This window comes from Hydra vulgaris, chromosome 05, assembly GCF_038396675.1.
Source record: "Hydra vulgaris chromosome 05, alternate assembly HydraT2T_AEP".
In the NCBI taxonomy this organism is placed as follows: domain Eukaryota; kingdom Metazoa; phylum Cnidaria; class Hydrozoa; order Anthoathecata; family Hydridae; genus Hydra; species Hydra vulgaris.
The window spans coordinates 8915395-8940198 of record NC_088924.1 but is presented as its reverse complement, the minus strand read 5'-3'; the positions used below and the strand labels follow the sequence as shown (position 1 = coordinate 8940198).

At 29.9% G+C, this 24804-nt stretch overlaps 1 protein-coding gene across 1 annotated transcript; it reads right to left on the bottom strand.

The window, feature by feature from the left end:
• Nucleotides 1–8867: 8867 nt before the first annotated feature.
• LOC136080521 (uncharacterized) lies at nucleotides 8868–22568 on the bottom strand. The gene is made up of 3 exons (XM_065797296.1): nucleotides 22161–22568; nucleotides 9895–10746; nucleotides 8868–9734 (listed from the first exon to the last, which is right to left on the bottom strand). The coding sequence occupies exons 1-3, from the start codon at nucleotides 22348–22350 to the stop codon at nucleotides 9445–9447; spliced, it is 1332 nt and encodes a 443-aa protein (XP_065653368.1). The 5' UTR covers nucleotides 22351–22568; the 3' UTR covers nucleotides 8868–9444.
• Between the last annotated feature and the right edge of the window lie 2236 nt (nucleotides 22569–24804).

Here is a 24804-nt window from a genome sequence, read left to right as displayed (position 1 = left end):
TACAATATTAAAATTAAATAAAGTACATAAAAAATTAAAAATACAAAACTATTTCGATTTTTTTTTTCAAAAAAATGAGAGAATGTACGTAATGTTTAAATTTAGTAAGTGTTTTTTTATAGTTCTTTTAAATGTAGCAACAGATTTTATTTTTTTCATATTTTCGTCAAGAACCGAATTCCACAAGCGTGGTCCCCGGCATATAGTCGAGAAGTCAGATTTTTTGAGTGATGTTAGTGGGATGTAGTAATTACTCATTGAATGTCTTGTTTCATATTTATGATTAATTCGAGTGAAACTTTTAAAAAAATATTTTGGAATCATTTCATTTTGAAGTTTAAACATAAATAACAAGTTATGGTATATATTTAGTTTGTATACATTTAGAGCATTTATTTCCTTGAGTAACGGCTCGGCACTTTCGTATCTACTTGCGCCCAAAACTAATCTACTTGCTTGCTTTTGTTTTGTATAAATAATTTTTAGGAAAGATAAATGATTGTTTGCCCAGGCAATATTACAATAGTTAATATGACTATGTATAAATGAAAAGTATAAATTTTTTAAGCATAAATTATTTAAAAGATGTTTTGTCTTGTACATAATCCCCAGGGTCTTTGAAACTTTGTTCTCGACTAGCTTTATTTGGCTTTTCCAATTTAAATTCTCATCAAAAATTATTCCTAGTATTTTCATTGAAAAAACTCTTTTTATTTTAATATTGTTAATTGTTAGTTCAGGTAATTTGAGTGGAAGGTTCTCGGATTTAGATGACTTAGCAAACAAAATATATTTCGTTTTTTCAATATTTAATGAAAGTTTATTTGCTTCAAACCACTCATTAAGATATATTAATTCTGTGTTTACAATATAAAAAATATTTTTTAAATTTGAGTCAGAAAAGAAAACATTTGTGTCATCAGCAAAAATAATATAATTAAGTATTTTTGAAGACAAATAAATATCATTAATATGAATTAAAAACAGCAGGGGTCCAAGTATTGATCCTTGGGGAACTCCGCAATTTATTGATTCAAATGGGGAACATGTTAAGTCATATGGTACTCCTTGTTTACGATTTTGTAAATAACATTGCAGCCACTTTAAATTGGAGTGAACTACTCCATAATTGTGTAGTTTATAAATTAGAATCTTGTGGTTGACAGTATCAAATGCTTTTGTTAGATCTAGAAAAATTCCGAGTGTGTAACTGTCGTTATCAAAACCATTTAAAATTTGGTTGGCAAGATCAATTACTGCATGTTCCGTGGAATGGTTTTTGCGAAATCCAAACTGTTTATGATAAAGAATGTTGTTTTTTTCAAGATAATTGTACAGTCTGTTGTGCATAATACGCTCTAGTATTTTGGAAAAACAAGAAAGTATGGAAATTGGTCTGTAGTTAGATTTTATTGAGTCATCGCCGCCTTTGTATATCGGAATTATTTTTGCTAATTTTAGTTGGTCAGGAAAAATGCCATTTTTTAGGGAAAGATTAAAAATTTTAAAAAGAGGTTTCTCTATAATATCTGAGACCGCTTTTACAACATCAGGGTTAACTTCATCCAGACCCGCACTTTTATTTGTTTTCAGCATACTAATTGCTAGTCGAAGTTCATCAATTAAAAGCTCCGACTCCTCCATGAAGGAATCAGATTTTTTCAAAAAAAATTTAAATGATTTTTTTCCCTCAGGAATTGCACCGCCAAGCTCTTTTCCTATATTTATAAAAAAGCTATTAAATGTTTCAGCAATTTCTTTATTAACAAAAGCATCTCCTCTATTATCATCTCTTTGCAATCTTTTTGGAAGATTATCACTTTTCACAATTCCCACTCCTGTTATTTCTTTAATTACATTCCATGTTTTCCTTGCATTTCCAAATGTTTTATTAAGTAACGAAGAGTAGTAATTTTTTTTGGATTGCTTTTTTAATTTTTCAAAAGAATTTTTATATTTTTTGTATTTGATTTCATTTTTGTAGTTCTTTTTTTTTAAAAATTTTTGGTAAAGTTTCTGTTTCCTTTTTGACGACTTAATGAGTCCGCTCGTCATCCACGGACTTAAAAAATTTTTAGAATTAACAATTTTTTTTATTTTTGGAAAAGCCTTTTCGTATTGTCTTGTAAACATGCGAATAAAAAAATTTTAGCCATCATTAACGTCATTGGAATCAGTTAACAGTTCCCAGTTTACTTCATGTAAGAGATCACGAAACGTGGCGATTGATTCATTCACAATTGCTAACATTCATCAAATTTATCTACTCGGTTCAAACATTTTCTACTCAAAATTTATTTTAACAATAATTTTAAGGTGTTTAAACTATAATTAAAGAAATAAAACCTTTTGAAACAAGAAATTTTTAATCACGAAATTTATCTCTTCCATAGTGGATATACCCATATATATATATATATATATATATATATATATATAAATATATATATATATATATATATATATATATATATATATATATATATATATATATATATATATATATACATATAATTTTATGTATGTATATGTGCGTATAAGCGTATATATATTTATTATATATACGTTTATACACACATTATTATATATTATTGGTTTTTTGATGATTCTTGGATTCAAAGCATCAAGATCTCGTCTCAACTATTTAATATTCCAATTATCTTTATCCATATTTTCAACTCAGCCTACAAAATAATATGGTGTATTTTTTTTCCTTCAAATCTTGAAGAAAAAATGAAACGACTGAAACTGACGAAACGACTGAAACTGACGAAAAAAACTCGAAATGTGTGTTTCTGGCGAAAACAAAGAGATTTTAACAATAGAACTTATCAATAAGCGTTCAAAAAATATACTAATAAGCTGTTGTTACAGGCCACCAGCTGGAAGAATTGAAAACTTTGGCAAATTTTTACTAAAAAACATAATAAAGCAAACTGATCTTGAAAAGAAAAAAAATTACTTGATCGGGAATTTCAACACAAACTCCTTTAATTATTATGAAAATCAAAGTTCGAGAAAATTTTTTAATGGTTTATTTGAAACTGGAACAATACCTTTAATTAATCGCCCGACTAGAATCACAAGTCATTCATCATCATTAATTGATAACATTTTAACAACCGATTTTTTTAATAAGTCGCTAAAAAAAGGAATTATAAAAACCGATGTTTCCGATCACTTCCCGATTTTTTTTTTCTATATGTGTTAATTTAAAAAAAGAAAAGCAGGGAAAAGTTTTTATAAAAAAACGGCTTATCAATAATAATAATTTAAATTCTTTCAGAGAACAATTACAACTTGTAGATTGGGGTTATATTAACTTTAATGATAATATCAACATAATTTACGACAATTTTTTCAAAACTTTTCACCAAGTGTATGATTCCAATTTTCCTTTAATTGAAATAGTTTTAAGCGATAAAGAAATATCATCTCCTTGGATTACTAAAGGTCTCAGAAAATCGTCAAAAATTAAGCAGAAGCTTTACATAAAATACCTAAAATCAAAATCTGAAAAACATAAACAAAATTATAAAACTTATACAAACTTATTTGAAAAGCTTCGCAAAAATGCAAAAAAAGCCTACTATTCAAACTTGCTTAATAAATATAAGCACAACTCAAAACGCGTCTGGCAAATCATGAAGGAGGTGTCTGGAAAACTTAAACCAAATAAAAATTTACTCCCAAATTTTATATAAATTGATAACAAATTAATAAATGACTCAAATGATATTGCATTTGAATTTAATAAGCTTTTCACCACTATCGGTACAAAATTAAGTAATAGTATTTCATTTATTAAAGATAAATCTGTTGATGAGTTCGAAACATCAATAAGCTCTAATCTAAATTTTACTGAGTTAACTTTTAATGAATTTGAGGTTGCTTTTAAGTCATTAAAACGTAATAAAGCTACTGGGTATGATGATATTAACACAAATATTGTGATTGATTCCTACGATGTTATAAAAGATATTCTTTATAAAATCTTCAGAGCATCCATTGCACAAGGGTCTTTTCCAGATAAACTAAAAATAGCAAAAGTAACTCCAATCTTTAAGACAGGGGATCGTACAAATATAACAAATTATCGCCCTATTTCAGTTCTTCCAGTTTTTTCAAAAAATTTTAGAAAGAATAATGTACAACTGAATCTACTCATATCTTGTTAAAAATAAAATTCTATACGAAAACCAATTTGGTTTCAAAAAAAATAATTCAACCGAGCATACCATTCTTCAACTAACGCGCAATATAACTGACTCTTTTAAAGACTCTACTTGTCTAAGGCATTTGATACTGTCAATCATCAAATTCTGTTAAAAAAACTAATATCATATGGTATTAAAGATAAAACCCTATTATGGTTTGAAAGTTATCTTACTAACCGTAAACAGTTTGTTTACAATAAAGATTCTATATCTCATCTATTAATGAATATAACATGTGGTGTTCCACAAGGATCCATACTTGGTCCACTTATTTTTTTAATATACATAAATGATCTTCATAAATCATCAAACTTAACAACAATAAATTTTGCAGATGACACTAACTTGTTTTTGTCTCATAAAGATAATAATATGCTTTTTACTAATATGACAAATGAATTAAAAAAAGTATCTGTTTGGTTTAAACAAAATAGATTGTCTCTAAATATAGAAAAAACTAAATGGACACTTTTTTATCCACCTTCAAAAAAACAGAAACTGCCTCATATCATGCCAGACCTTTTAATCGATAATATAATAATAACAAGAGAAAAAGTTACTAAGTTTCTTGGAGTATATATTGATGAGAATCTATATTGGAGAAATCCTATTGATAATACCTCCAATAAAATCGCTAAATGCATCGGAATTCTCTATAAAGCAAGAAATATATTATGTAAACACCAGTTAACACAATTATATTATTCATTTATACATTGTCATATAAACTACGCGAATATTATATGGGGAAGCACTCATAGAACAAAACTAAAATCTCTTTACCTTCATCAGAAACACGCAGCTCGCGCAATAAATTTTAAAAATCGGTTTTTTCATACGAAACAACTTTTTAAAGAAATGAATATTTTAAATGTATATCAACAAAATGTCTTTAACATTTTATGTTTCATGTTTAAATGTAGAGAAAATTTGTTGCCAAACGTATTACAAAATCTTTATTGTATGAAACCTAAAAACAAATATAATCTTTGAATTAATAACAATCTTACTGCCCCTTTTTGCCATAAAAGCAAAGACCAGTTTTTTGTTTCTTATCGAGGTCCTTATCTCTGGAACAAAATAATCTTACCAAATTTTGATTTTTCTACCCAACTGACTTTTGCTTCATTCAAACAAAAACTTAAAAGAATTATATTTTTAATTGAAAATATTTTGATTTATTTTTGATTGTTTTTTTGTTTTGTTTGTTTGTTTGTTCGTTGTTGTTCTATTTTGTATATTTTATTTATTTTTTAATCTTGGCTTTTTAAAATTTTATCTTGGTTTTTACATTTTTCTGCATAAAGTTGTATTATTATTATTATTTCACTTAAGACATTGTATTTTTATCAAAAATTAACCATATATTGTAAAGGGCTTCATGACAAGATCCACATGATCTTTTAGAAGTCCTGTCGTTTCTAATGTAAAAATTGTAAAATATAAATGGTTATTGTAATACTTTCAAACGGTAAAATGTTAAACTCTAATGGATACTCAGAGGTCGCAACTATTGTAGAATCATTCGTTAAGAGCAATTAGAATCTAATTCATAGCTGCTTAAGTAGTCTTTAATTATTTTTTTGTTTGTTGTGTGCTTGTTTTTGATAGAAAACAGGATCATCAAGGTCATAAACATTAGTATACAAATTCTTTTTTTCAGTAAATAAATCCTTTATTTTTAACGTTTCACTTTAGTCTTTCTGTATACTCTCAAATTTTTTAGCAGAAGTTTCCTGTAGCTCTATATACATATTGGAGCTTGAAAGCATATTATAATCAATTACTTCTTTAAAACTAATAAAGTTTTATGTAGAAGTTCTTTTTTTTTTATTACAAAGTCATTAGGTAAAATAGTTTTTATTTTGTTGCAGAATCTTTTGCAATATCTTCCAGCAACACTTTTTCTTAATGGAACTTTGACCTTTTTTTTCACGCGATACTGACCCAGACATTTAAGCTTCTCGAAGTTCAGCTAGACGTTCAAGAACTAAATGGGAATACTAAGTTCTAAGAAGATTTAAAAATGCTTGTCCTTAAAATCTTGTTAATATTTTTTTTTTCTGTTTAGTGGGAGGAAAACAGATACTTAAACTCATTTAAAGCAAACTCTTCTATTTGGTTCATATTAGCCTAGATATTAGGACCTAACAGTAGGCTCGAGATTAAGTTGAAATCTTGAGAAAATATTTTTTTAATCAATGAATGATACTTTTCTTCACCAATTTTCCATTTAGTAATTAGTTTTCTAAATAATTTAAATAGATTTCATCGGTCCTTCGACTGTAAGTTTAAGAGGTTGTAACAAATGCGTGCTGTTGTGAAGTAATTAGACCATCCTAAAGTTGTTTAAAAATGCTTCACAAATGTCGATAACGTCATTAGTTAAATTGCATCCCAAATTGTCATCTATAAGAGGTAGCCAGTAGACGATACTAGGCTAAAAGAGATTCAGAGCTAGGCGGTGCAAGTGTAAGATTCAGAAAAAAAGCTACACTCTATTTGATGTTGTGTCTCTCCCTGAACTTATTGATTAGAATAATGAACTAATCTCGCATTCAAATTTTACAATTAAAGTGGTAGACCACTATTAAAAATTAAACGAATCGTTTTTTTAATTATAAATTTTTTAAGTAATATTTTTATCGTAGGTTACGAATTTCAATCTTTTTAAAAAAAAGAAGCTAACCCCATTTAAAAATAGTTTTTCGTAAGTATACCCATAAGCCAAGAATATATCTATTAAACTCTTTGCGAATCAAAGATAGTACCCATCAATACTAAGATCTGAAAAAGGAACATCAGAATTTAAATTGATCTCACAAAAAGCAAGCAAGTCTGGTGAATGTTGAAAGAGGTTAGATTCAACTGTTGGAAAGTTACTTTAAAGACCACGAATATTTGTGAAAGATATATTGAAACAGTTAGGTGATGCGGATTTGTCCTTAATATTTTTGGTTACTTTAGACATGGTTTAAGTTTAAAAAGAACTTGACTTATTCATAGATAGCACAGCATCCTAAGCAATGGGCTATGTTGTGGTCTTAGTCCAGCTAATTAACCCAAAGTCATAGCTTAGAGCTCCTTATGCAGCCTTAACAATGTACATCAAAAGAATTAACAGAGAATTAACATTAGTCGTGGAAAACATGGCACTGTTAATACTCTAATATTTTACAGCTGTTTATGAAACTAGCTTCTCTTAGAGCTACCACAGAGTTCGGGAAACCTTACTACCAGCTGGCCATAGAGCCATTAAGGTACATTTATAATTCTGCTTACCCCTAAAGACTTTGCCTAGGAGGCCGTGTACAAGCCAGTAGCTAGATACAGTTAATATCTGCCCAAGATAAGTGTTTTTGAGACACCATCTCTGGCCTTTACTCAACTAGGAGCCCAAAAAGGATTTTAAGACGGAGCTTGTTTCTCGTAGCCCTTGCATAAAAAAATAAAACCTAAAAGGCAGCAGGGCAAGGGGCAAATAGTACTGTGTTACAAGTTACTAATAGCAGATTAATTGTGATGATCCTGAACTTGACCTGGCCCGGAACGTTAAAAAAAGTTACTTCCTGTAAGCAGTACTTTAAAACATTGATGGGGATTTTTCGGAAATGCATTAGGAAAATATTACCATTACCTAACAGAATACTAGAAATAAAGGTGAACATAAAGGTAAGGTAAAGTTTTATAGTTGAAGTCACTAGTTGTTAACTAAGCTCACGCTGTATAAAAGGTTTAAGCAGAGCACAAACATAAATATAGTAACTTATGGCTGATTGAACACCGCGCCAGAGGTGTTCAATCAGCCATAGTTTAGCCAGCCAGACCCTGACCAGCCAGAGTTTAGAAAGAACACACATATAGTAAAGAACACACATATAGTAAAGAACACACATATAGTAAATTACAGGTGAGCTAACACAATAACTAAAACACCTCTATCTATAAAAAAGACAAAAAAAAATTATTATCAGCATGATAAATATTAGATTGTATTAATGAGAAGTAATCTTCATCTAGCTTTCCCTTAGAAAGCGAGTCCCACATGGCAGCAAGACATAAAACAGTTTGCACTGAATTACATATATGTAATTCAGTGGCTGCATTGTTGCCAGTAGCAGGGTGGTCATGATGACCATACACCTGACCTGACAACCAATCATATTTCCTGACAATTTGACTGAAAATCATTTTAATATTGTTGTAAAACTTTCTTCTTTTTTTTTCTTTCAGAAAAAGTGATTATTATTCAAATTATTCAAATGAATTATAATTCATTTTCTTCTGATAATTTTTAGAGATTTTATATAAATGTTTTTACTTTATTTTTTTTATTTTTCTTTCGATATATACATCAAAATTATTTTAAATATCTTGGATCTACCAAATAAGTTAAAATAACACAATTTTCAGATTCAGCAGGTTTTTAACTCTTAAGGCTCAAAATATTAGTTATTATACTATACTGCTACTAGAAGTAAGAAATAAGACTTGTAAACGGAAACATTTTTGGATCGTTTGCCCCTTATTTTTTAGAATAAAAAAAAAGTCTTTTTTAAACATTTAATGTCCACGTCACAACACTTTATGTAACGTGGGCATTAAATAAACACTTTATGAGAAGTATGAATAAAAATATAAAGCAAAGTATAACTTGTATACAAAATATTCAATTAAAAAACAAACAAATTACAAAGTATAAATACCGTTACTTAAAAAAATTAAAATCATCATTACACAAAAACACACACAAGCAAATCATTCATCATCACTCTCACAAATATACACCAAATAAATTCACCACTACACAAAAACGTACACAAAATAAAATCATTTATCGTCAATTACATAAAACGCACATAAAATTAATTACATTCATCTTAAGGTATGTACATTAAAATTCATCACAAGTATTAAGAAATATAATAGAAACGTGTAAACGTTTTATATTCCAATATATTGAGATATATTAACATTTGCATCCAATATATTAACATTTGAATAAGGTAAAAATTCATATCAAATATTAAAGAAATGGTTGTTAAAAAAATCTATTAGCAAATAGACTACACAAATGAACTAAATAACTAAGTAAAGAAAAGTCTGTTAAAAATTCTAATATAAAAAAAGAAAGCGAAAGATTTCATAAAAAGAAAAATCAAAATTAATACATAAAAAGTATTAAATAACTATTTAGTATTATACAAAAAACATAACTAATAAGTAACTAGACTGGATTTTTATAAAAATTAAAAATTTTTATGGCACTTGAATAAATAGAACCAAAACACGCTATTGCAGCACCTGTACATATAACAGCCATTATGCATTTATAAGAAATACTCACATTATCAATAAGCTTAATGTACATTAAAGAAGGAATAATATAGGAGAGTGAGGTCATCAATACACCACCAGCCAATGATAAGATAATTTCAAATTTGGGAATGGTTTGAGCAAGAATTAAAGTTAATAAAACAAAAACTGTTCGTAGAAGACATCTTTGCCAACAAAATACTAAAATAAAATCACATTGCGCAACTTAAGTATAAATCTCAATAAATAGAGTTGTTTTATGTATATTCAGTAAATAGACTTGTAGAATTAAACTTGTAACAAGGTATAAATCTCAATAATTAGAAACTTTAAAATTAAAAATACCTTCAAAAATACTCACCTCGTTTTATTTTAAGTATTTCTTCTAATTCTTGAGCAAGACTGTTGAAAACAAGATTGTAAGCAAATAAAAAATGTCCAGCAAGAAGAACTAATGCAGTATATGCCAATTTTTTTAAAATGCCTTTCAAATAAACATTTTGTAAACTTTTAGATTGGTCTATAACATTCATAACAACATTGGGATTGATATTATTACCTAGCAAAACAATTCCAAGTATTCCAATCGGAACATAAACTGATGCTACAATAACATAGGAAAAAATAGAAGATTTAAACAACATTTTCCCATCTTTCATATCACTTTGAATATTTGGCAGAAATGGAACTCCACAAAATGCAAATAAGATAGACCCCATTCCAAAGAAAAAAGACACAGGTGTTACATTACGAACAGGGACCTTGCTAATATCAGAAGGACGATTCAGCAATAAGCTGGTTGAAATAAGTATTGCAGAGCATATAGTTGTGAATGAAGCAAACAAAGCAACAATCCAGTAATCACTAGGTGTTCCTAACCAAGTAATTGGGATCAAAATAGCTACAAGTATGCACAACCATAGACGAAAACCTAATGTGGTTGTCAATATTGGAGCAAATTCATCAAAAAACATAATTAACAATTCTGTAGAAAGTATTAAATAGACTGTAGTCACAGATATGTTTAAGGAATGCAGAATGATCGAAGAAAAAAATTTAACTTTTTTTCCGAAAGCGCATTCTATTGCTCGAGTATATGGATCACGTGTTTTATAAGCTTCATCTCCAATCAATGCAACTATTTCAACTAAAATCTTTGTCATAAATAAATTACTGAACAAGCTGAACATCATAAGACCGATGCTCCACCAACCTAAAGAAACAAATATAAAAGTATTATAATAAATTTTTCATTGTCTAATGCAAACAATTTAGAAAACCTGTTCACTTAATTTTTGTTTCATGCCTTTCTCAGCACTTTTTGAAAAAGTGCTGAGAAAGACATGAAATGAAAAGAGGGTTATTCCATGTCAAATCAATCCAAAAATAAATTTTCGACACCATGCCATCTCAGATTTTGACATCTCAGGTTTTCGAAATACAAGCTTATATTAATAAAAGAAAACTTTACTCCAAATTTTAATGTCTGACTCCTTACGGTTTTAGAGATATTGATACTCAGTCCTAAGTCTCTTTTCTGATTATTTTTTTCAGCGCTATTTATTTTTTAAGTTAATTACATAACACAATTACCTTTAATTTATGAAATACTTGCTCAATAGTGTTGAAAAATTGTAACTAACTATTTTTTAGGGAGAGGAACTCAAAAATGAAACCTAAAACACTAAAAATTTAAAACATCTCTATGAAAATTCAATTTCAAAATGGTGTAACACTTTTACCATTTTGAAATAGAATGTAACACACACAACAATATTTTAGGGAGAGGAACTCAAAAACGTTGACTAAAATGCTAAAAAATTTAAGCTTCTACATGAAAATTTAACTTTAAAACAATGTAGTACTTTTTGTAAGTTTTTTGATGCCCCGTACAAAAAATATATATTTTAAGATGCCTGAAAAATATGATTATAAAATTTCAAAATAAAAATAAACTTTAAAAATAATAATCAATTTACAAAAAAATAACTTTTTTTTTAAATAAATGCATAAAAACTATTGTTTTTAAGCTGAAAATAAAAAAAGTCATTATTTTCAAGTTTTAAAAAAATAGTTTTTTGAAACATGCTTTTTTTGTAAAGTGATTACTGTTTTTGAAGTTTTTATATAATTTCGCTTCTTTTGAGTACCAGGTTGACATACTTTAGAAGAACTTTTATTTTCAAAATTTTAGGGACCAGTCAAATTTTTAAGGGTCTTGAGCTACCCCTAAAATAATTTTTTGTTCAAAAAAATTTTAAACCTAGTGTTTTAGTATTATTAGAACAAAGTAAAGGGGTGGGAACAGATTTTTTTCAAAAATGTTGTTTTAAGAGCCACCCTAGTGCTTATCAGTCTTGTTTTCCAGCCTGCTGGAAAGCGGCATCTGTTATCCTCATCTTCAATAACTCTGGAGAGAGATCTGATTCGTCTAACTACCGTCCCATTAATCTTCTTCCTATCATAAGCAAAGTTTTCGAATCTTTTATTAACAAATACTTAATCTCTCATCTTGAATCTAATAACTTACTTTCTGACCATCAATATGGATTTCGATCTTCTCGCTCTACAGCTGATTTGCTAACAGTTATAGCTGATAGGTTTTTCAAGTATTAGATAAAGGTGGAGAGGTTAAGGCCATTGCTCTTGACATTTCAAAAGCTTTTGATAAAGTTTGGCATGCTGGTCTTCTCCATAAGCTTTCTTCTTATGGTGTATCCGGCAACATCTTTAAGATTATTGAATCCTTTCTTTCCAATCGTAGTATAAAAGTTGTCCATAACGGACAGCACTCTTATTCTTATTCTTCAGGGGTTCCTCAAGGTTCTATCCTTGTCCCTATACTCTTTTTAATTTACATTAACGATCTTCCAGATATTCTCATATTTCTCTCAGATATTTTCTACAAATACTATTACGGGCACTGCATAAGATGAAAGAAAAAGAATTTTAGTAGATGGCACAAGAGATGCTAGCTTTAAAGAGCTAGCGTCTCTTGTGCCATCTACTAAAATTCATTTTTGTGTTACAGAAAAAGGATGAGACTTAATTGAATGACAATTAAGTCTCATCCTTTTTCTGTAACTGTTCCTAAGTGCTCCAAAAACACTTATTCGTCTAGTTTTTTCCTCGAACATCAGCTCTTTAGAATTTGCTTCCTTCATCTTGCTTTCCTGATTCATATAATTTGCAATCCTTTAAGTCTTATCTTGCTCTACAATCTTCATCTTTTTTCTTTCAGTAACTTCCAACTTTAATTAGTCGCTGCTTGCAGCCTTGTTGAAAGCAAATATGTTTAAAAATAATAATAATAATGAATTAAATAAATAGAAATATTTAATTAATAAAAAAATGCATAAGTATGCATAGACCAAACGAGTAAGGTCAAAGCAAAAAAATATTAGATACCACACTTTTTATAATTTATTGATATTACAATTAAAAATCTAAGTATTATTAAAAATTTAAGTATGAATAATTTTTTCATTCAAATGGTTTTTAAGTTGATGTTTTTATTCAATTTTTTTGTTCAAATTGTTTCGTAATAAAAAGCGAGAAAAAAATTTGGTTTAATAAATCGATTCATTTTCTATTTATTTATTTTTTTGCTAAGTTTAAGAATATGCTTAAATTATTTTTTTCGAAAAAAATTTTCTTGAACAGAATTAAAATAATTTTTTTTTTTAATTTAAACTTTTTTTTAATTTAAACTTTTTTTTTTTTTAATTTAAATTTTTTTTTTAATTTAAACTTTTTTTTAATTTAAACTAATAATCAATTTTTGGTTTAACGTTTGCAATAATCGCTGGTTTAATTTTTCCGGGAGAATGTTTTCTACTTTAAAAACTATTTTAAAGTAACAAAAAAAAAATTTCTATTTAAAATGTTTACAAGTTAAATAAAATTTTCTTCCTCATTTGCACTATGTTCTAACTCTGATATTGTTACTGTAGCTAGATATACATTTAACTTTAAGGAATAACCCTTGCTATGCCACTGGATATTACGGACGCCGCTGCAATTAAATTTATAATTAATGAACATTTAAATTTTGCCCTTTTTTTAAAATCAACTTTTAAATGCAAAAATACTTGAATGAGAGAATTTTAAAAGACTTTTTTTAGAAGAATTCTTTTTTTCAAATAGATTTCTTTTTTAAAAAACTCCTAAAAACAACTTGCGTATTTATAGAAAATGTTTAATCTTGGTATCGCTTTAAATTAAATTTAAAAAATGGTATCGCATTTACCATATTCTAAATTTCTTGTTAAAATAATTTTTAGTGAGAAGCTTATATTATATGTTAACAACATATAAGATATAAATCGAAACATTTATATGGCTAATTTTTGCGAGCCTTTGTGTATATTAAGTAAATTAATATTGTTGATAAGTTATTATTTGAATAACTGTAACTTACTGTAGTAACCTTAACTGGCTGTTTTGATTTAGTTTATAAGTATATTTACTGTGATGTACTTTATCTATTCAGTAAATCAAAGTTAATATAAGGTTCAGGGTTGTTATTGCAAAAAATATTGAAGCAAAAAAGTTACTGGTTTCTATTAGCATAAATAAACTATTAGAAATTTTTTTTAATAAAAACAAATTTAATATATATTTCAATATACTTAAAGTAGTAAAACTAATAATATAAAATTGTTGATCAAATAATAATTTAAATTATTATTAATAAGTTAATTTGGTGCAACAAAGATAAAAACCAGCCTGTTTTTGTTAAAAAAAAAGAAGAAAAAAATTCACTTTAAAGTCTTTTCCTTTTTAAACTTTTCGTTTTAACAACCTTTTAAAATATTATTGGCTTCCACGCAGAGATTTAAAGTAATTTAAATTCAAAAGAGCTTTACATTGAATGAAAATCTCTGCACAAAAGAGCAGATCAAGCAGATCAGATCAGAGCAGAATGATCATGCTTCCATTCAAAAGATAAATTTAGTGTGACGTATTTTATGAGCACTTATAAAAAAACTTAGACAAAAACATTACTTTTAAGAATTACCAAAAAAAAAAAGTTGATTAACTCAGATCTGTAATCAGCAATTTGAAAATTTAAGTGACAAATATCAAAATATGAGGTTTTAAAAAGAGATAACTATTTTATTTATTGAATAATTCAAATAGCAATACACTATAACAAATTGAATAACATAATCATTTTCATCATCATCATCATCATCATCATCATCATCATCATCATCATCATCATCATCATCATCATCATCATCATCATCATCATCATCATCATCATCATCATCATCATCATCATCATCATCATCGTCGTCTTCATCATCATCATCATCACCACCACCACCACCATCATCATCATCATCATCATCATCATCATCATCATCATCATCATCATCATCATCATCATCATCATCATCATCATCATCATCATCATCATCATCATCATCATCATCATCATCATCATCATTATCATCATCATCAACATCATCATCATCATCATCAACATCATCATCATCAGTGAAAATGATTATGTTGATGTTCACATCATTATTCACTGGTGATGATCATCACCACCAGTGACAATGATGTGAACATCATTATCACTGGTGAAGGCTGCAAGCAACCACTAATTAAAGTTGGAAGTAACAGGAAGAGAAAAGATGAAGATTGTAGAGCAAGATAAAGATTGACGGACGACTTAAAGGATTGCATATTATATGAATCAGGAAAGCAAGATGAAGGAAGCGAATTCTAAAGAGCTGATGTTAGAGGAAAAAAACTAGACAAATAAGAGTTTTTGGAGCACTTAGAAACAGTCACAGATAAAGGATGAGACTTAATTGATTGACGAGTAACACAAAAATGAACTTTAGTAAATGGCACAAGAGACGCTAGCTCTTTAGAGCAGCGCCTATTATAGTATTTGTAGAGAAGAGAAAGAGAAGCAACATTACAAGAATGCGATAATGGTTGGAGGTTGGCAGCAAGAGCAGGTAAAACTATGTTTACTTGTCTAAAAGAGAAAAGGCATCATTAGAAGATCCGCCCCAGATATGGCAACAGTATTCCATACAAGGCCGGATTTGAGATTTATAGAGATAGAGAATCGAATCCGAAGTAAGAAAGTATCAAGCTCGATAAAGAGATGCAACATTAGCAGATGCTAATTTTGCAACTGATTTTATATATGGTTTCCAAAAAAGATTGGAAGTAAGAGTTAATCCTAGAAGATGAAGAGTAGGTAACTTATCAAGTACATCACCATTCATAAATATAGAAAGATCTAAATTAATGCGATAACAATTGGCTGAAAAAAAATTGAGTTTTATCTGTATTGAAGTTTACCAGTCAGTGAGCCCCATGCTGTAGCAGAAGTGAGATCCTTTTCAAGCCAAATGCCCCCTCCAAGCAATCAGAGACTGTTGGTTTCTGATCACGACAAGAATAACTGGTAGTATCATCAGCAAACAATGCCACCTTAGATATGAAAATATCTGGAAGATTGTTAATGTAAATTAAAAAGAGTATAGGGACAAGGATAGAACCTTGAGGAACCCCTGAAGTTACAGAATAAGAAGAAGAGTGCTGTCCATTGAGTACAACTTTTATACTATGATTGGAAAGAAAGAATTCAATAATCTTAAAGATGTTGCCGGATACACCATAAGAAGAAAGCTTATGGAGAAGACCAGCATGCCAAACTTTATCAAAAGCTTTTGAAATGTCAAGAGCAATGGCCTTAACCTCTCCACCTTTATCTAATGCACAATAAAACCTATCAGTTATAACTGTTAGCAAATCAACTGTAGAACGAGAATATCGAAATCCATATTGATGGTCAGAAAGTAAGTTATTAGATTCAAGATGAGAGATTAAGTATTTGTTAATTAAAGATTCAAAAACCTTGCTTATGATAGGAAGAAGATTAATGGGACAGTAGTTAGACGAATCAGATTGCTCTCCAGAATTTTTGAAGATGGGGATAACAGATGCTGCTTTCCAGCAGGCTGGAAAACAAGACTCTGATAAGCACTTGTTGAATAGTTTTGAGAGTATAGACGACAGCTCCAGAGAACACTTCTGCAAGACAATAACAGGTATATTGTCCGGGTCACAAGCTGTTAAAGAGTCTAGGCAGTAAATCATTTTAGATACAGAAGCTGGAGTGATCGAATGTCAAGCAATGGATCAACCTGTTTAATGGCTAAATCAGGTAGAACGCAACTAGTGGAATCAAGAGATGATATTGATGAAAAGCTCATAGCAAATAATTCAGTTTCGTCTTTAGGTGAGGTGACAAAGTCCAAACCATACAAGAGAGGTGGAATTAAAGATTTGCCCTTATTATTAATACTATTAAAGATTCTCCAGAAGTCACGAGAGTCTAATTTTTGAGATGAGATACGAGATTTTATGACTTGAGAATAGCGGGCTTTGGCGTTAGACAAAACCTTTTTACCCAAGGGTCATCACAAAGAAAATCACGGAAGAGTCCCAGTCAGCTTTAAGGTAGTTGTAAGAGGTACGATAATAGGGGGATTTAGGTGATGAAGTAGAATTAGATATTAGTTTTAGAGAGATCAAACTGTGATCATAAGCACCTAAGGGTGAATGTGGAGAAACTGAGCACTGTCTAGGATCAGAAATAAGTAACCGTGAGCGAGACTAGGTTTTTTCAAACCGAGACGAGACCGAGACGAGAAGTTAGTACTTCTCGTGAGACCGAGAACGAGACGAGAAATTTAATAATTTTTGAAAAAAAATTTATTAAAATCCAAGTGAAAAAAAAAATGTAAACACGGTTTTGACAAATAGACACAAATGACATTAGTCAAATGTAAACAACTTTTTAAAATATTAATTCAGAATTTTTTTGCAAAACTTTTCCAACAAGACAATGTTTTCTCTGATTAAGATGATTTGTTCTACTTTTTCTTGGTGTAAGTTGTGTCTGGATGATCGGACGACATTTCCACCTGAGCTAAAAACTCTCTCTGATTTAGTTGAATTTGCTGGAATAGCTAAAATTTGTCTAGCTAATGAAGAGAGTTCTGGCAATGTATTTGAATGCAATTTCCACCAATCAAGAATTGGAAAGTCTTTTTTGGCATCAGGGTGATATTCATATTGGCATATTTCACTCAAAATAGGATTCAGTTCAGATGTTGGCTTTTGTGTTTCAAGTCTAACGTTTAACTTGCGCTTCAGTTTTGAATTAGGGGACAAATCTGCTGAAAGGACTCTGGCAACAGGTTGGCACTCAACATTATCCTTAACCTGTGAGGCTAACCATTCTTTTGTTGTTTGAAATTTTTTGAAGAGCTTCAAGTTAAGTCCCTTTAAAGCAGGATTTATGTAGTTTGCTGCAGTACTCAATAAGTTTCCAGTGTGACAAAGAGTAAATCTTTTCTCAATGCAGCTTTTCAAGTTTTTTGCATACAAGACACCGTAGCCATTTTTTCCATCCGTCTCAATAAATTGATCAATTTTGTCATGGATTAAATAAAGAGAATCAGCGACAGTGTTAATTGTTGGAATAGACTCAGCCGACCACGTTTCTGTAGCTTCTTTAAGTGCTGCCAAAATTTCTACTGCTCCCTCGATTGATTCCCACTGTGATGCACTGATGATCTTTGAAGAAAAAATATCTTCATTTGCACATAAGCTGATAATTGCACTCTTTAGATATAGGATAGAAGCCATGCAATCCAGTTTACTATTCCATCTTGTATCAACAGATTGGCGTAACTGTCTAAAATTGATTCTCAATGAGTCTCGAACTGCACATTGCAAAATATGATTGTTGCACAAGTATTGGTCAAGGCGCTTTGACAATTTGACTGCAAGTTTCATGTTTCTTGCCTGGTCGTTCATGCAGTACATTGGCAAATTAGCAGGCAAATTTAGTTCTTCTAAAAAAGATTCCAGCTTTTCTTCAATTAAGATACCTGTGTGTCTGCCTGGGAACTGTTGGACATGGGGTGTCCAGTGATGTAGTCTCCAATTTTCGTCAATAGCATGAAAAGTCCAAGAGATGTAGCTGTCCTGAGCTCTAGAAGTCCAAAGGTCAGAAGTAAATGCAGCACTTTTTAGATTTGGCGTAATCTCCGTTATTATGCTCTTCATTCCAGCTTGAACTTCTCTTGACCGAATTGAAAGCTTTCTTGAATATGTTGTCCTGTGATGAAGGCTCAGTTTAGGGTTTGCAATGTCAAACAATTTCTTAAAACCTCTTCCTTCGACTGCTGAAAAGGATGCTAGATCAATGCAAAAGTAATCCAGCATTGCAGAGTCAAACTGTTTTTGAATGGAATTGTCTTTGTCATATTTGGACTTTGTTTCAAGCATTTTGACCATGGTTCGTTGTTTCTTTTTAGGAGGAGGAAGAAGAGAGTTGTCAGTTTTTTCAGAATACTCAACGTAATCTTGGCTGTGTTTTTTTTCGAGGTGGCGATGAAGTCCGCTTGTGTTTCCATCTTTTGTATTAAAAGACTTTTTGCACGCCTTGCAATCAGCACTGTCACTTGTTTTTTGAAAATATCTCCAGATTTTGTTTTTTCTTGGTGACATGTCTAACAATGGGTGAATCTGTTTAACAGGAATGGCAGGAAGCATATGGCAATTAAATTCAAATTTCAAATTAGAGGAAAGTTTCTTTGTAAATAACTTTGCTTTATTGTGGAGAAAATTAATAAGATTAGATCCATGAATTAGAGATGTAATGTCAGACTTTTAAGAATTTTTAATTTTTAGTTAATGACACTTTTAAAAATTTTTTCCAAATATCTCTAGAACCTAACATCTGAGATAAGATACACAATATAGTAAACTGAGAATTATGAACCTTAGCATATGACAGGACTCTTCTTCATCAACTTCTACCAATAATAAAGAGACATTTGTTCTCAATACAGATGTTCTTGTAAAAATCTGCCGAGCTCGAGCCTCTCTCTCATTGTCGTAAAGTTGCATCTCTTTTTTCTACAAACACTATTAAGGTCGCTGCTTAAAGGAGTTATCATCTCTTGTTCCATCAACTAAAACTCATTCTCGCTTGACTCGCCATTCAAAAAAGTCTCATTTTACTGTATTTGTAAAAAATTTTAATTAGATTTTAAAAAAAAATCTAATAAAAAAATCTAATTAAAAATCTAATTAAAAATTTAACTTGTTTTTGTCAAAAACAAATCAAATTTTAATTAGATTTATTAAAATCACGGAGTTAAAATATTAATGAATTAAAAAAACAAATTATTAGGCATTTTGTAAACTATAATAATTTTTAAATTGAAAAATAATATAATATTTAAGTTTCGTTCTACTTCTCGCGAGAATTTTTTATTTCTCGTTTCTCATGATAAAGTCCCATTTCTCACGAGAAACGAGAACGAGACGAGATCTCGCTCATGGTTAGAAATAAGACATAAATTGAGTAGAGAAGGTAAATGATTCGGGTTGTCTGGAAAGCGAGTTGGAAAGTTTACTATTTGAGTTTAGGGATTGAGAATAGCAAAAGTTGTGGGCTTTAATGCCTGCAGAATCACTGACACTAGAATCAAGCCATTCAGAGTGGTAAGCATTAAAGTCACCGACAACAACTATATTAGCATTCTATCTCTATCGTTATTATATTAGCATTAACTTTATTATATTAACTATATTAGCACTAACTTTATTATATCAACTATATTAGCATTCTACCTCTATCGTACCTCTATCTGTTCTGCTTCTACCTCTATCGTTTTCTCCTGAAGTTGCTACATCTCTAGATGCTGATACCCAAACCAATTTAATCTTTTCTGACAAACGTTGTTCAATATAACATTTTATTATTAATTCTTTTTCTAGTCTTATAAGAGTCATACCACACATCCATCTGATCATCATCTCTTTTGGCAAATACTACACCGTATAAATACTAAAGTTTACACAAGTATGTAAAGATATTGCATGCCAGCATATAAATAAATAGCAAATATAAATGTTTCTATATATATTATGTATGTATAAAAGCGGCTCTTATCTAACTTCCTGGATCCAAGCAGGCATGTAAGTTTTTTTCTTTGGTTTTAAATCAAGCCTCATTCTACTACACATTTTTCACCATTTTGTGCAGTTGCTATATAAACCGTAATAATTTTTATTTTGTCTTTTTTTTTTTTTAAATTCTGGTTTACTACCAACAAGGATACAAGCAACCACTCTTAAGTTAGGAGTTACTAGAAAGATAAAAATGAAAAAAGTTATAGAGCAAGGAAATGGTTTACAGAAGAATAGAAAAGTTGTAGGTTGTTTGAGTCAGGAAAACATGAAGATGGGAGAGAGGAAAAAATCTAGACAAATAAAGATTTTTAGAGCATGCAGGGACAAATACAGTAAAATGAGACTTTTTTGAATGGCGAGTCAAGCGAGAATGAGTTTTAGTTGATGGAACAAGAGATGATAACTCCTTTAAGCAGCGACCTTAATAGTGTTTGTAGAAAAAAGAGATGCAACTTTACGACAATGAGAGAGAGGCTCGAGCTCGGCAGATTTTTACAAGAACATCTGTATTGAGAACAAATGTCTCTTTATTATTGGTAGAAGTTGATGAAGAAGAGTCCTGTCATATGCTAAGGTTCATAATTCTCAGTTTACTATATTGTGTATCTTATCTCAGATGTTAGGTTCTAGAGATATTTGGAAAAAAATTTTAAAAGTGTCATTAACTAAAAATTAAAAATTCTTAAAAGTCTGACATTACATCTCTAATTCATGGATCTAATCTTATTAATTTTCTCCACAATAAAGCAAAGTTATTTACAAAGAAACTTTCCTCTAATTTGAAATTTGAATTTAATTGCCATATGCTATCTGCCATTCCTGTTAAACAGATTCACCTATTGTTAAACATGCAACTCCAGTTTCCGATGCTAAAGATGATTCTCAATTTTAATTTCTTACTTGTGGTTCAGACATTTCCATCAGTCTTACGAAAGTGTTCTCCAATCTCTCCGAACTCTCTTCAATCCTCTCTAAACTGTTAAGTGCTAAATAAGTGGTTTCAATATTTTAAAACTCTAGAAAACACTCTGACCTCTAAAACTATCCTACTAATTAAGATATTTTTAATTGCATTATTAAAGTCATTCTTATAGGCTTACGCTATTCTTCATTTTCAGTAATTTTAGGAGTACGACAAGGTTCTACCCTTGCTCCTGTATTGTTTTTTTTATCTTCAATTAATAAAAGTGCTAATCTTCAAAATAACAATAATCTTCCTTACAATCTTACATCTAAAGTGGATTTATTTTCTGACAACTCAACTTTTTTTAGATTTTAAACAAATATCTTTGCTTACATCATAAAAACTACCTAATTAATAGAAAGGCTTATTTAGTTTATTAACATAAAAACTTATTTACACATTTATTAATCAGGACAAAAAACAGTTTTAACGTCAAAGCAAAATTAGTTAAATGACTGATTGGTTTTCAAAAGGCTTGGTGTAAATATTGTACATTATTTTTTAAATGCAAACAACATTTGAAAAAAATCCAAAAAGTTGTTTAAATTTCGTTTTAAAAATTAAACTGCACATAATCATTTAATAAAAAAAACTAAATCAAATTTTCTAGAAAGTAATTGAGCGATAATAACCTGCATTTACAGTTGCATCACCCATGGCAACAACACCTCCACCAACAATTTCTCCTACAATAAATAAAATTGCCAACTGCCATGATAAACCTTTTTTACTTTTAGATGGTAAGAGTAATTCTAATTCTCCATCTTCAATTTGGAAATTTGACTTAGTCACTTGACAATCTACCGGATTTTCCTCCTTCATCTGAGCGTTATAGAGTATGTTTATACATTAGTAAATTTGGCCTTGCGATGTGTTTATTTATAATTTTTTTTTTATTTTTTATTTTTTTTATTTCCGATTCACTATTTTTATTCGCCTCACCTACGCGTTGACTTAGATGCCTTCGCGGCCTACACGTTGACTTAGATGCCTTCGCGGCCTACACGTTGACTTAGATGATTATAAATTCTCAATCTGGTAATTACGTAATTTTGTTTTTTTGTTTGTGAGACTAGACTAGGCTAGAATTGAGTAGGGTAACATTTGGATTTAAGGGGGAACACTCCTCAAAAAAAACGTTTTTTTTTATTTATTTTTTTTTAGCTATTCTAAAAGTAAATTTATTATAAAATTAAATGGTGAAAAAATTATTCAAAATTAACTTTTATTTGTAAAATAAATGACATTTTTGTATGACTACCTGTTTGCAATTCTCACCTAGCAACGCCCCTAGTTACAAGAAAATTATCAATAAAATGCATATAGTCCCCTCTTTATGCCGTTTTTTTTTGCAGTTTCATCATAAATACTTTCTACTATCTCTAAAGCCATGATTCAAAACCACATATTTAGAAAAGTGTTTTATGTGTTGTTCATTATAAGTCGTCTTTTAAGCTGCTAATTTACACACGAGTGAAGAAAAATGGACAGCTTTAAGTCGAAATATAGTTGTGGTAGAGTTAAATTTTCAACGAAACGTCTTAAGAAACGTAAATGTACATTTTATGGTTTAAGAAAACAAGAAAAATGTGTAAATATTGATGTAAATAGTGTTAATAGTAATGGTGTAAATATGACAGACTCTGTTGATAATCTTGATAATGAAAGTGTATTTGCAAGTGTATCAAAAAGAAAAGTAAAACCAATAATAGTACCGAGTAAACACTCGAAATGTGTCAGTGGCTACAGATTTGTTGATATGGAAATTCTTGCCTCCGTATTTGATAAACTTGGATGTCCAGAATGTTTGCAACCTCTGTTGTCTTTAATCGAGAATAAAAAGTCTTGCAAAGGATTTGCATCAAAATTATCTATAGGTTGTATTTGTGGATTTAAATTAGACTGTTACACATCAAGAAATGTAGAAGGATATGATGTTAATAAAAGAGTGGTATATGCTATGAGAACACTGGGTCAGGGCCAAACTGGTCTACATCGGTTTGCCACTCTTATGAATATGCCAAGAGAAATATGTAATAAAAGCTACAATGTTATTGTACATAAATTAGTAACCGCAGCACAAACAGTATCTAATGAAACTATGCATGAAGCTGTACAAGAACTCAGGGAAGGCAAATCTCCTGATGAGGTAGTTGATATTGGAGTTTCTGTCGATGGAACATGGCAAAAAAGGGGATATAGTTCCCACAATGGGGTTACGGCAGCATTGTCCATAAAAAATGGGAAGGTTTTAGATGTCGAAGCCTTATCTAGGAAATGTAAAATATGCGATGAAAATCGAAATATCCTCAATTCAAAGCAGCAAAACCAAGCAGAATTAAAAACACATGTTTGTAACAAAAACTATGATGGATCTGCTAGTGGAATGGAAACTGTTGGTGCTGTAAATATATTTAATCGCTCTCTTGAGAAATTTAAATTACGGTACACAGAATATTTGGGTGATGGGGATAGCAAGAGCTACACTACTGTTAAAAGTACATACAAGGATGTTGAAGTAATTAAATTAGATTGCGTTGGACATTTTCAAAAGCGTATTGGATCTCGCTGGTGGCAATTAAAAAAACAAGTCAAGAGCTTAAATGGTAAAGGCCGTTTAACAAATGCTACAATTGATAGATTACAAAATTATTTTGGTATTTCTATTAGACAAAATTGTGGCAACCTTGAAGGTATGAGATCCTCAGCCTTAGCAAGTTTATTTCATGTTGCATCTTCATCGAAAAATATTTATCATTATCCGCATTGTCCGGTCGGTAAAGATAGTTGGTGTAAATACAATCGAGATAAAGCTAATGGTACAAATGAGTATAAACCAGGAATAGGTCTTCCTATTGATATTATTCTTAAATTGAAGCCCATTTATGTTGAATTAACATCAGATTCTTATTTAAACCGTTTACTTCATGGGAAAACGCAGAATCAGAACGAAAGCTTTAATGCAATGATATGGTCCAGAATACCTAAGTCAAAGTATGTTTCGCTTACACAGCTAAAGTTTGGACTCTATGATGCTATTGGAGCCTTTAATATAGGATTAAAGTCTAGTATTTTAATATTTGAAAAACTACTTATGATACCAGGACAGCATACCATTTCTAGTTGCAATTACTTGAACCGGAGAAGAATCAGGATGTCGGAGTATAAAAACAAAGATACCATCAAGAAGCGTAGGAAAATTTTGGGAGGACGCAAACATAAAAAATCTGATAAATTTGATCAGAAAGAAGGAAATATGTATGAGGCTGGTTTTCA